Consider the following 13811-nt stretch of genomic DNA (forward strand, 5'->3'; position numbering starts at 1 on the left):
TGGGACAGTCTAATGAATTATCACCAGTTAGAGTAGGTGCCACAAAGTAAATAGGCCGGTTGTCACAACGGAGTACAATGGTGAGGGAAGAGAGGTATCTGGTTTAGCTAAGGTGGTCTGGCAGGACCTCCTGTGGAGGTGACAGGAACACTGAGATGCTCCAGTGTGTTTTTATTGGGAGTATGAGGGCAGGGGCCATGTCCTATTTACTTTTAGAGCTCCAGTGCTTAGAACAGTGGCTGGCACTTACTATGAAAAATTGGTATTATTTTCATGGTGGGTATTCTTTGAAAGTTTGATGAATAAATAAATGATCTCCTTCCAGCAGTTCCTACTTAAAGCACCATGTACTTAATCACATGAAGACAATTATGTCAAACAAATCTAATAGTCTCATGCCTAGTCTGTCTTTATTTGCACCTTTCTTGTCAGCCCTTCATTGATTTTTGTCCATATCTCCATTTGATGCCTCAGATGTGTTGAGTCCAAACAGGAAAGAACAGACGCAGACACAGACACAGACACACAGACACACAGACACACACACACACATTTTACCAACCACCTCCATTCCTGCAAATGCTGCACATTCTACCCGAGAAGCTATTACATGCTCCTAAATAGAGCAAACCTCTCATTAACTATCACATGCCTCCTTAAATGATCTTTGAATAGTGTTTTCTTTGTATTGCTTTTTGTAGTTTAATGGTACCAGTTGTGTTTACTCTAGCTTATGATAAACCCCAGATCTATAAAGTTCCTGTTCATTCATTATTTTTCTCTCCCTTCTTCTCAAGCTGTTATTTTTGGGGGGAGTGTAGTGAGGAGGGGAGAGTGGAAAGAAAAGAAACTAAAAAGATACCAAATTAACAAGGAAACAAATGAAATAGGGGACGACTTCTCTCCGGGTGACAGACACCCTGTTAGATACTGTTAAACAGAACAAACATGCTTTAATACAGTGCTAGTTGGTCTTTTATTTTTATTCTAAATTGCAAATATAACGCTCACCAACTTATCTTTGATGGAAGAGGCAGCTAATTGTTCCAATATCTCATTGATTCCAACAACCGGGAGAAAAAATTATAATTTTTACAACTATTTTACCAATTGTTCAATTTATAGCAAGGAGTGTGGACAGAGATGTCTGTTTCTTGATCTATGGCATAGCTGCGATTCCAGTTCAGTTGTTAATATGTGGAGGTTATAATCATTTTGAGTATTGGAACAAGATAATCATAAACCATAAAACAGCTCCCCACGCTTGCTGGTGCTTTTTTCTTATGTGCGAACGTGTTGGAGTTTGGGCATGTGAGCTTTAGAAAGAGAAAATCAATGTATGCTATGGCACTCAGGGTAGTAAGACTGGCTGGAGTGGGAGCAGAGAAACGTTCCTTTCCTTTCCAGGCCCCTCCCGCCTCCCCTCCTCATGCCTCCCACCCCTCCAGAGCCAAAGCTTACCCACCCCTGGCATCTCTCTTTCTGCCCCAGTGACTCACCCGCCTCCTATCCTGTCTCCTCTTTGTTAGCTGAGATTTGTAACTCCTCACACATGCTGGTTTCACTTGCTTACCACCCCCTTGTCTCCTTGTTTACCCAGAAGCAGCAGCAGCTACTGTGTGTGCTGTTGTGTGTGAGCCTGAATGTGTGCGGGGGCATTTGGGAGGGGCAAGGACCACAGGCAGAGAGGGAGGCAGGGCTGGGGGCTTAGCCGCTCTGTTACCTCCTGGCTATTGCTGACGCCTCTGTTGCCTCCTCCTGCTGGATTCTCACTTTGTCTTCACTGGTGGAGGCTATAGATTGGGGTAGGGCCTTCCTAACCAGGTCGACTACAATCAGTTGAAAGGAATAACCCGTTTATATGGATCGTGTGTGTTTGAAGAGGGGACTTAGAGAGAAGAGGCATTGTTCTGTCATCTTCCCTTTTTAACAAGAAACAAACAGTTTAAAATGCCGCGTTAGCTTAGCTGTTGCACAAAGTAAGGCTAACTGTCCTCAGAAGTAATCTGGTGCTGGTCCTGTTTCCAAGTCCTCCCTGACTTTCTTCCTTCCTTCTTTACTTGAACAAAATCTAAGGCGATACTAAGGTGACGTTTATTTTTCTTACCATTTTCCTAACCTCTGGTTCAGAGTATTACCATTGTACCTTTCTGCTATGGCAAATGTATTTAAACTCCTTGCTATGGATTGAATTGTGTTCCCCTGCTGCTCCCCTCTCTGCCCCCCTCTCCTATGTTGAAACCCAACCCCTAATTGTGACTGTACTTGGAGATACAGCCTTTACAAAAGTGTTAAGGTTAAATGAATAAGATCATAAGGGTAGGGCCCTGATCTGATAGGATTAACGTCCTTGTAAGAAGAGACACCAGAGCACTCTGTCTCTCTCTGCCATGTGACGACTCACTGAGAAGGTTGCTGTCTGCAAACCAGAAAGAAAGCTCTCACCAGAACCTGACCATGCTGGCACCCTGATCTTGGACTTCCAGTCTCCAGAACTGTGAGAAAATAAATGATTTCTGAGTTTAAGGCCCCCAGTCTGTGGTATTTTGTTATGGCAGCCCAAGTCACTTGTGAAAATTTGGGGGGAGTCAAATCGTGTTCGTCAGCCTTGTGATATCATTTTTTTTAGGCCCCAAGATCTTGAGTCACTTTCCTTCTACTGAGGTCAGACACTCGGAGCTTGAGCTTTCAAATCCAGTCCAAATCCTGACTTTTTGCCTCCCCTGTTCCCTGTGAACCTCATTTCAGCTTCTCTAATGAGCATTGCCAGCAAGAGAATGTCTATTCAGCACCACGGACAGAGGCACGCTGTCAGTTTCCACAAATTAGATGTTACTGCCTCGGCTCTCAAGAAGGTGGTGCTGGGAAGGGAGGGCTAGGCTGCGAAAGAGAAGAGTCAGGAAGCGGTACTGACTGGTAGGATGCAGAAAATGCAGCCCTCAGCCCTGGCTGTGCTCAGCCACGGAGCTCCGACAAAGAGGAAGTAGCTTCCTGAGGCTGTTGCCTTCTTACACAGACAGGCATTGAAACAGCGGAGGTGATACTCTTTATGTTTAATTGTGCTGGCTTAACTGCTGTCAAACTGTCAGCATGATGTGTGCTGGCAACAAATCTACAGCTGGGGAGGCATCGGGTCTGGGAGCACATGGGGCTGTGAGTGTCCTGCTCTGTGGGCTGGGAGGAGAGCCAGCTGAGGAGCAGAGGAAGAGACAGCTATGCTATGGCCTAACTTTAGGGCGAGAGGTGGTACCGGTGAGCTGCCCTTTCCATGCCTGGAATGGGAATGAGGCTACAGGGACCCTGGGCCTTGGGTGGGGAGGGGCGCAGCCCACGGCTAGCTGGGCTGGTGAGGAGCCAGGGTTTCATTTGTCTGACGATTGAATAAATGGCATCCCCAGCCATTGTTTACCTACTTTTGAATCCTGACAAACAGTCTGTGGTATCTGATGGAGAGGCTTATTAACTGCATAGAGACAGATGGCTGGGGATGAGGGGATTGGCTCTTTACTACAGCAGGCCCATGAGTGACAGTACTCCTCTCACATCCTAGCCTCCACATCAATGTCAATACCTTCCTCCAGCCTTCTGTGGCCCAGTCAAACCTCAGAGGAGAGACCCAGTGCTAGAGGAAGGCAGAATGGCCGATGAGTAAGTGGGAGAGGTAGGGCCAGTGGAGTTGGAAAAGAGGGCAGTTTTTCCAGGGGAAGTCCTTCGAGAATAAAAGCTCTGCCTTATTCTTCTATAGCAGCCTCCCAAATGCCCTGTGAGGTGCCGTTAATTCTATAAGCATCCAAGACATGTGAATGGTTAAGGAAAAGGGCAGAGAGGTCTGGATTAGAAAAGATAATAGAAGCAGATTTAATTGCACTGGGTGGATAGGTGAGGAACAAAAGGAAGCAAAGTGGGAGGAAGGGAAGGAGGGGACACAAAGGGAGGAGAGAAGATAGCCTAGGAAGAATGCTTGTGAATCAGCATACAGTGTTTCAGGCATTAGGTACTCTTCCCCACGTTACTACCTGAACAGCTTCATGGAAACCAAACTGATGTGTCCACTGTCCTTTCTGAAACGGCCCAGGTTCTTTTTCTTGGTACCATAGCTGTAGGGCATTCCTTCTTCCCTCCCCATTTCCCCCGAGAGGGCAGGTTCTCACTGACCTTCATTCATTCTCCGAAACTTGTCCTTGGCCATGTAGCCCAGCACCAGACAGCATCCTCTCTTCTGGAGGCCCAGCTCTGGAAGAAAAGCAGAGGTCGGTGAGGTGGGAATGGGTCAGGGGTCAGTGAAGGTCCTTTTGCAAGGGATGTAAAGCTTGTTGCTCTTATAAACAGGGCTACTTAATTATTTAACAAACATTTAGAGAGCACTTACTATGGTCCAGACATAATTTAAGACCAATAAGTTTGTCATTTGATCCTCACAACAACCCTATGAGCTATATGCCATTGTTATCCCCATTTACAGACATGTTAAACAGGCAGCCTTAGATGAAAGAGCTGGTAGGTGGCACAGCCAGGAGTTTGAACGCAGGCGGCCCGACTCCAGAGTCCATGTTCATAACCATTACTCTATAGGTTAACGAGGCCCTATATATCCCAGGCATAGGGACTGTGCCCAGATCACACTGAGATTGTTGTCAAGCCGGAGAAGAGGCAGAGCCCAGCCAGCGGTGCCCAGGATGGAACAGTGCAACTAGACACAGTGGCCAAAGGAGTGATTGGGTCAATTTGAAAGAAGACACAGGGGTCAAGGTGTAGGTAGAAGGAGTCTATCTTTTGGGAGAGAGTGAGTTTCTGGGGCTGGGGATCCCTGTTCATCCTTATATTCAGGCCCAATTCAGCATTGTCATCAGGCACTTTATGAGGGGTAAACACAGTGTGCAGCACAGGGGTGGGATTGGCTGAGAGACACAGGACGTAGACTCTGGTCCCACAAGACTTTGATCCAATGGAACAACAAGTTAGAACAACAATTCCAGGTAGCAAAAGCAAGAGACCGTTTTCTCCCCCACGATCTCTTGTAAACCAGTGCTCATCGTGTGTGAGCGTTGGACTGGAGTACCTCAGCCAACCGGGCAAGGTTTCCTCTCTGGTATTTATCCTTTGCTTCTCACCTGTCTTCAGCACTTGTGGGCTCTGAAGCAGTTCCACACCAAGTTTCTCTTTTGACCCTCACAACAACCGCATGAGGTAGACGGGTCGGTTATTACTATTCACATTACGCAGATGAGAAAATTGAAGTTCAGAGATGTTAAATGACTTCCCATGACTATTGTAGACTCCCAGCCCCTCCCCTCTTTGCTTTGGAGTCATACAAATGTGGCAGCTGCCATAAGCTGGGTAAATGGATAAGGGGTATGATTTCTGGAGGTGGGGATGTGGCTGCAGCTCCTTCCGGGCTTTGCTAGCTTTCTGGACGCCCAGATACTCTCTCCACCGGTTTCTTAGAGAAGGAGGATCCCCCTGAAGGGTGTGGCACAGCAGCTTCTCCCACGACACTGGGTGTTTCTCTGAGCCCTAGACAGTCTGCATCTAGGCTGTCAGAGCATAGAGAGGCTGGGCTCGTTCTCCCTGCTACCCCTCCACCCACCTCTTGCGGCCCAGGCCCAGCCTCTCTGGGCAGCAGGATGAAAGGGCCCAAGAGACACAGCTAAGTCAAGCTCAGGGGCTCCAGCCCCAGAGGAAAACAAAGCGTGGTGGGCGGTGGCAGAAGCCATGGCCCAAGGAGGTCGCAGGCTTTGATCTCCTGATTCTTTAAAGGGGTTTATTGACTATCAGTAAAGAGCAGAAAAGCAGATCTGAGCGTGCCTTTTCCAAAGGCACTCACTTCTCTTCCTTTCCCTCCACGCTTGCTTGTCTGAAGGCACGGCCCAAACGTCCTCACTTCAAACAGCCTTACATCTCAGGCGCTCAAATTGACGATGTTAAGTTCCCTCTTCCAAGGCCCTGGCCCTTTCTTCAGGGGCTCCTGCTCTGTTGAAAGCCGTGCGGATCAAAGCGCCTTTGATGTTTACTTACTATATTTGTGGATCCGTTCTAACAACCACCTTCAAGAGGCAGGAACGGGCATGCCAGGAGGGGGCCAGCGGAAGCCCAAGCTGTGGGGAGGCTCTGAGCTCCAGCAGACAATAGCCTCTTGCCTGGCGTTGTATTGAAACCTCAACATGCTGATGACAGACAGAGTTAACCAGCCCATTCTAATTGCACGCATATTGTTCATTATCAGAATGAGACAACTGCTGATGATTCCTCTTCTATGTTCCACTGACTTCTTATGCGCACTTGAAGCACATCAGTAGCAGCTCCTAATGAGAAAGGGAGCCTGGCTTCTTGCCTTGAGCCCAGGAACTGAGCCCAGGTGAGCACTGAGGGGTGGAGGGCAGAAGATGCTGGATGGATTTTGGCCAGTGTTCGTGTGGGGCTTCCTGGACAGTCCCCTCGACTCTCAAGGAAATGGAGGAAGCGAGATTCTCCTAAAGATTTGGAGACCGTGGACGACCTGTTGACTCTGCGTTATCTGGGCTGGCTGTCTCTGCCACTGCAACCCACCCTGTCCTGTGTCATATATAATATGCCCCCAGGGGGAATCGCCCAAGGAAAGAGGCTGCACACATGCACGGTTATTATAAGTAAGAGTCTCACTGACCATGTTTGATTTTTGCAAATGAGCAGGAAAAGAAGTTTAAAAAAAAACCTGATTAATAAAAGAAATGGAGGACCAGGCAATTTCTCAATGTATTTGGCTCATTTAATCTGACACTTGTGGGTTAGTCTTAATTATTTAGGCGGCTACATTACAAGGCACTAATAAGCACACTGCAGAAATTTATTAAGCGAGAGGGCTCTCTGACTGAGTCTTTACTGAGAAGTGGGGAGAAGCCACGGGGATCTTTGCAAGAAAGAGCAGGTTGGGGGCTCAGCGAAGTGAGAATTAGCTAGCTATCCATAGATGAAAATTTGGGGTGTTCTTGGGAGAGATATTGCAGAGCTAGATTAGAGGTCATTGTTTCCACGCGAGGAAGCAGGTCAGGGGCCAAAGTGGGGGAGGGGAGGGGAATGTGGAAACACAGGTGGGGAGGATGGGTGTGGTCAAAGATACTAACCAGAGAGGGGGGGTTGGGGGTGGGGGTGGGGGAGCAGGAACCAATGGCATCCTCTTGGGAAAACGCCACCAAGCCAGATGAACCAGGCTATTAGGGGAGAGATGAAAGAATGTGATAGAAAGAACAGGAATCATTCGCTTTGTGATCTAGACCAGCCACCAGACTGCGACCTTCCTTGTCACATGGCATAGGACCGATGGTGGAGTCAGGGTCCTAGATGCCTATTTTATTTTATTTTATTTTTTAACATCTTTTTTGGAGTATAACAGTTTTACAATGGTGTGTTAGTTTCTGCTTTACAACAAAGTGAATCAGTTATACATATACACATGTTCCCATATCTCTTCCCTCTTGCGTCTCCCTCCCTCCCACCCTCCCTATCCCACCCCTCTAGGTGGTCACAAAGCACAGAGGTGGTCTCCCTGTGCCGTGCGGCAGCTGCCCACTAACTATCTATTTTACGTTTGGTAGCGTAGATGCCTATTTTAGAACAGCAAGATGATGGGGTCTTCTCCGCGTAGACTTTGGGGCTGCAGCCTTTGGCTGAGGACCAATCAGTAGCAGAACCACCAGATGCACTGAATGTACTCGTGGGAAATGACTAACGTGAATGGAGTCACCCTGGCTTAAAGGACAGTTCAGAGCAAAGGCGGCCAGTGTCACCTGCAGATGGGGATGTGGAGTCCGCTGTCTCAGGAGAACAAAGAATTAGGGAACACTGCTACACAACGAAACATTTCCTGGGAAGGGGTGCATTTCTTAGGGAGAAGTCCAGATTGCACCCCAGGAACTCCCGGCCTCTAGACTGAACAACTGAAGGGCGAGGATAGCGCCTTTTTAGGCTCAGAGCCCTTAGCCCTAAGCACAGGGCCTGGCACATGGCAACTGATCAGGAAACGTCTGATTTAATGAAAGAGATGACTAAGAAATAATGAGTAGTGATCAGTTCTCCCCGACCCCGGCCAGAATGAAATCAGGCGGGCTTAACCGTGGCACAGTGGATTAGGTAGATGCAGATGGTCTGAAGTGAATGAACATTGTAATTCATCAGAACAGGAGTCTGGGAAGCGTGAGGTTTCCTCTCGGGAGTAATAACAAGGGGTGGCTTCATAAACGGAATGGTTTTCCTTCAGTTTCAGAGGGTGAGGATGGGACATCTTCTAGCCCAAGGATTCCTTTATTCTTACTAGTAATCATAATGATAGTGCCGTGATATTACCTCACATTTGTGGGATACTTATTTTTTCACGATGCTGTCATATTCACTATCTTATTGGGTGTTCACAGTAGCTCTGTGAAGCGGGCAAGGCAGAAATGATTTCCTGCATTTTGGTTTCAGAAACAGGCTCAGAGAAGGAAAATGACAATTCAAGGCCCAAGCACAGTTGCTAATAGCGCTCAGGCTAGAATCCAGGTCTGATTTCTGGCTAATTCTTAGGGTAGGTTCTGGGATCCCAGGGCTGCTGATGCCATGATTCAAGACAGAGAAGAGACAGCAGAGATCAGTGGTCCTGGCTGGGACCGTGGGGTGAACTGTGTCCCTCCAAATCCGATGCTGAAGTCGTAACCTCAATACCTCAGAATGTGCCCTTATCTGGACAAAGAGACGCGACCGAGCTAATCAAGTTAAAATGGTCATTGGGAGCCTTAATCCAATATGACAGGTGTCCTCATAAACAGGGGAAATTTGGGGCAGACACACATATAAACACGGAGACGGCCATCCATCAGCCAAGAAGGGAGGCCTAGAACAGAGCCTTTCCTCACAGCCTTCAGAAGGAACCAACTCTGCCAACATCTTTTGTGGACTTCTAGCCTCCAGAACTGTTAGGCAATACATTTTTGACGTTTAAGCCACCCAGTTTGTGGCACTTTGTCACAGCAGCCCTAGCAAGCTAACATAGACAGGAAGAGGGGAGAAGCTGGTCTTCTATAGGACCTGGCTATTTCCATTGGCCAAGACTCTTTGACTCCCATCCCTTGGTCACAGGGGATGCAGGGTGCAGCATCGCATGACCGCTCAAAAGGCTTGTGAGAGGCACCAACTGATTGGAGAGCAGCCAGAGGGGCTGCCAAGATGAGACAATGGGGGTGGTGGCACAAGAGATGATGGGAAAGAGGGCGGGTGGGGAGGGAGGGCAGCTATGTGTCTTGGTGGCAATCCAGGATGCTGGGAGCATTCCTGCTGCCAGCGTGAGGATGACATTGGCTAGAAGCGTGTTTGCTTATTGCGCCAGCCAGAAACAAATGAGCTGTGCAGTAACCACGGATTGAGCTGGTGACAATGGACAGGTGCCAGGTCCTTCTCCCTCACCATTTCTTTCCTTCTTTCCTTCTTTCCTTCTTTCCTTCTTTCCTTCTTTCTTTCTTTCTTTCTTTCTTTCTTTCTTTCTTTCTTTCTTTCTTTCTTTCTTTCTTTCTTTCTTTCTTTCTTTCTTTCTTTCTTTCTCTCTCTCTTTCTTTCTCTCTTTCTCTCTCTCTCTTTCTCTCTCTCTTTCTCTCTCTCTTTCTCTCTTTCTCTTTCTCTTTCTCTCTCTCTTTCTCTGTCTCTCTCTCTCTGTCTCTCTCTCTCTCTCTCTCTCTTTCTTTTTAAATTTTTATCGGTGTAGAGTTGATTTACAATGTTGTGTTAGTTTCAGGTATACAGCAAAGTGAATCAGTTATACACATACCCACTCTTTTTTAGATTCTTTTTCCATATAGGCCATTACAGAGGATTGAGCAGAGTTCCCTGTGCTCTACAGTAGGTCCTTATTAGTTATCCATTTTATATATAGCAGTGTGTATGTGTCCATCCCAATCTCCCAATTTATCCCTCCCTCCCTTTACCGCCTCGTAACCGTAAGTTTGTTTTCTACATCTGTAACTCTATCTCTGTTTTGTAGATAAGTTCATGTGTACCCCTTTTTTTAGATTTCACATATAAGCGATATCACTCAGTATGACAATCTCTAGGTCCATCCATGTTGCTGCAAATGGCATTATTTTGTCCTTTTTTAATGGCTATCCTTCACCATTTCTGGGGCCATTTGGTGCATCTGGGGGCCCTTCTGTCCCCAACTTGCCCAGTCACAATGGTTCAGGGGTGCCTGCTGAGGACTAACCCTTTACCACTTGAAGCTGTTAGATGGAGCATGTCCCCAGAAGCCTACCTAACAAGAACTAGAGCATGATGGGCAGGCAGTTTCGTGTGGATACAGCAAAGATTTCGGGAGAAGAGAAAGTGAGACGAGGCAGGAGACAGAGTCAGGGACCAGATCTGGAGGACCTGGTGAGCCTTGACTAGGAGTCTGGACTTCTCCTACGGAATGTTTAGCAGAAGAAAGCCAGACTTGCATTTTATAAAGACCATCTTAGCACTGGGGCAGATGATGGCGGGGAGAAGGTAAGACCAGACAAGGGAGCGCAGCTGGGGGACTGTTGCAACACTCCTGGCGGGAGGTGATGGGCTGACATCTGCCCCCTCTTCCCGCTCTCCCAAGACAGCCTGAGAGGAGAACGCAGGTGAAAGGACCCTGGGCTTCTCAGAGGGACATTCCGAGCCTCCACATCCCCGCCACCTTGACACAGGAGAGCAGTGCAGGAGCTGAAAATAGCTCCTCAGATGGTTCCAGAGAGCAGGTGGAGAAGACGTCAGCTGGACCTGGCTGGAGTCACGGGGGGGCCCTGTGGGGCAGGGGAGGCCACGTGGGCTGTAAAACCGCCACTGCCGGCTGGAGCCTCGCTTCGGCCCTTAATAGTCCTCAGGGCTTCTCCGGGCTTCAGTTTTCTCATCTATGAAATATGGATACTGGTAGTAAAAACCTTCTCACATGGTTGCCATGCAAATCCAATGAGACGGCATTTGATGAAAAGGGCCTCGAATGAAGTACTGATGAGGGAGAGTTCAGGAAATAGAGACAGAATATCAGACTGGGGTTTAGAGATCGTCAAATCCCCTTCCTTCCCCTCCTTTTTTTTTTTTAAAAGCAGCTATGAGAGGGGAGACTCGGGGAGGTGAAATACCCTGTCCGAGGTGATATAATGAGCTGTTAGGTGGCATCTTTGAAGGTCAGTGTGGCAGAGACAAGTCAGCTGGGCTGGAGGAGAGAAGTGAGTCAGGAGGACCAGCCAGGGGGTGTCACAGGTGAGGCCACAGGACCAGAGGTGCTGGCGACTGAGAGGAAATGGCGACTCGGAGAGATGTTCTTGACCGAGACAATGGGGCTAAGCGTCAGAGTGGCTCAGGCAGAGGAAGCGGACAATGAGGACCACAAGGTCTTTAGTGGGGAAGATTGCAGGAAGTGAGGGGTCTGGGTCAGAGTGATTGACAGGGGCTTCCCTGGCGGCGCAGTGGTTGAGAACCCGCCTGCCAATGCAGGGGACACCGGTTCGATCCCTGGTCCGGGAAGATCCCACATGCTGAGGAGCAACAAAGCCCGTGCACCACAACTACTGAGCCTGCGCTCTAGAGCCTGAGCGCTGCAACTACTGAGCCCACATGCCACAACTACTGAGCCTGCGCACTGCAACTAGAGAAAACCCACACACCGCAACGATGACCCAAAGCAGCCAAAAAAAAAAAAAAAAAGAAGCGATTGACCAAGGAAGCCTATGAGGTTACGCGTGACGACGGTGCATTTTGGACTTCCTGTATTTGAAGGATCCCCAAGTGAACAGGTCCTGGATGATTACATGAGCACAAGTTCAGATCTGAAGAAATACATGTTTAACCAGCTTCACTGGCCTCAGAGAGCAAATATCTTGGTCTGCAGACCAATTCATAATGTATTTACAAAATGCGGCAGCTATAAAATCCAACCCACGAACTCTCGCGAGGCACGATGCTCAAGACAAAAATACGTAACACAAGCTTCCTCTCCCAATGAGATTATGATCCAGTTGGTTGTGTAAGGCGCACACCCGTGAAAAGGTAGAGTCAAAGACAAGCAATGGTTCAGCTAAAGAAGCGTCATGAGGCAGGGCTGGAGTCATTTCTACATGAACGGCAATAATTGCTGGAGGGGTCCCGAGGAGGAAAAAGGAGCTCAGGTGGTGGGGTGGCCCTCCTAAAGGACCCGGGGGGCTGCAGATTTGTCTGGGGTTTGCCTTGGTTGGGTGTCTGTACCCGGGGCCTCTCTCATACGTGATTGTTCATCACAAGCCATTCTGCCCGGCGACAGCCCCCTGGCGGCAGGATGCTGGAGTCTCATGCTTGGCGAGTCCTCACGGTGATTCTGCTGCACTGCTTCCCGCCTCGGGTCTGCCTAGCCCTGTTTTCAGCATAATCACTCACGTCCCGGGCAATAAGGGTGCCCATAAATCGTGCAAAGATCACAGCTTTCCGATCAACCTCTCTAGGAAAGAGTCCTGAACAGTGGGATAGTAAAGGTTGATTAATCCTGACTAGTGCATGGCTCCAGGCCTCTAGGACAAGTAATAAATATTTAATAGACCAATAATACCTGTTTCATAATTTTTGAATTGCATTGCTTGCTAATGCCAAGTTTATTAAAGCACTGTAAACTTTACATTGTTGGAGAGACATAATTGCTCTTTCATTGCTTATTTAATGAGTTAATTATATTAGAACTAAGCTTTTCACCGTTCATGTTAAGTATCAATTAGTTCTCTTAAACAATGGATGTGTATTTAATGAACTATGCTATTCCATACCAGTTAAATTCTTCTAAGAGAAATCGGAAACACCCGTGGTCTTAAATTAAACTTTTTAAAACAGTGAATTACATAAAAAGCTCACATCAAATGGCCCTCTTTTCGGAAGAGTAGGCAATCATTGCAAGAATTCCAAAAAATCGTTGTGGCCACCAGCCCATCCTCACTACCTCCTGCACGGAGCAAGGCTCCTTCGGGAACCCGATGGTGAGCGCCTTGCAGCTCCCTACAACAGCAAGGACCAACATCGGGGCGGCCCCTTGCCAGCCCCCGCCTTCTCACTGCCTCAGCCGTGCCATTTACTGCCTGGCATGGCCCTACCCCGGTGCGGCCAGGGCAGGCAGCATATCAGCAAATTCCTCACCACGAGCTGTGGGGCCCATGACTGTCGGTGTTGTTCCTGTGGCCCCAGATCCCATGTGCCTGCAGGATCCCATGTGGTCCCCAGTCCCCCGGCTTCTCCAAATCTCTGCTCACTGCCCCGAGCCTGTACGTCGTGGGCAGGAAAAAGACGGCCCCGGGCATTTACTTTCCTCATCTGGTTTCACCCTCACAGACATTATGAAGCTAGGTATTACTATCCCTGTCTTTGTTGATAAAGAACTGGACACTTTAGATGGGTAAGGAGTTTGCCAGGGTCCCTCAGCTGTGAGTGGTGAAGTCTGGGCACACCTGAGTGCCTGACTCCATGCCTGGCGGCTTCCATGCTGGTCTCCCTTCTCTGTGAGATACGACTCCTCACCAATTCTGAGTCTCAGACCCCAGGCTGGTTCTCTGAGACCTTGCCTGGCTCTTGTTGTCCTTCTTCTCTCTCTCTTGGAGGCTGGGCTCATCCCCTACCCTCAGCTGCTGCCTGGGGGTCTTTCTCCCAGATGATTAATTGCGCAGAGTTCCAACGCTGCGTGGCCACGAGCTGACCCGGGACGTGGCCTTCCTCTGGGCCACTTGGGCATCAGTGCAGCCCCCAGGGCCAGCGGAGTCTACCACAGCCCTCTGCACCCTGGAATTGGGACACTGGCTGCCCGCCCCTCCCCTGGGGGCTGGACGCAGCCTCGC

General features: G+C 48.6%; 1 protein-coding gene across 8 annotated transcripts in view; it reads right to left on the minus strand.

The window, feature by feature from the left end:
• KIRREL3 (kirre like nephrin family adhesion molecule 3) overlaps positions 1–13811 on the minus strand; it is a 575242-nt gene that overhangs the window by 123083 nt on the left and 438348 nt on the right. For all 8 annotated transcript variants that reach the window (XM_067039269.1, XM_067039268.1, XM_067039266.1 and 5 more), the window contains one exon: positions 4156–4233. In XM_067039269.1, coding sequence (XP_066895370.1) covers positions 4156–4233 — 78 coding nt within the window. The remainder of the gene's footprint in view (positions 1–4155; positions 4234–13811) is intronic.

This window comes from Kogia breviceps, chromosome 7 (genome assembly GCF_026419965.1).
Source record: "Kogia breviceps isolate mKogBre1 chromosome 7, mKogBre1 haplotype 1, whole genome shotgun sequence".
NCBI lineage: Eukaryota > Metazoa > Chordata > Mammalia > Artiodactyla > Physeteridae > Kogia > Kogia breviceps.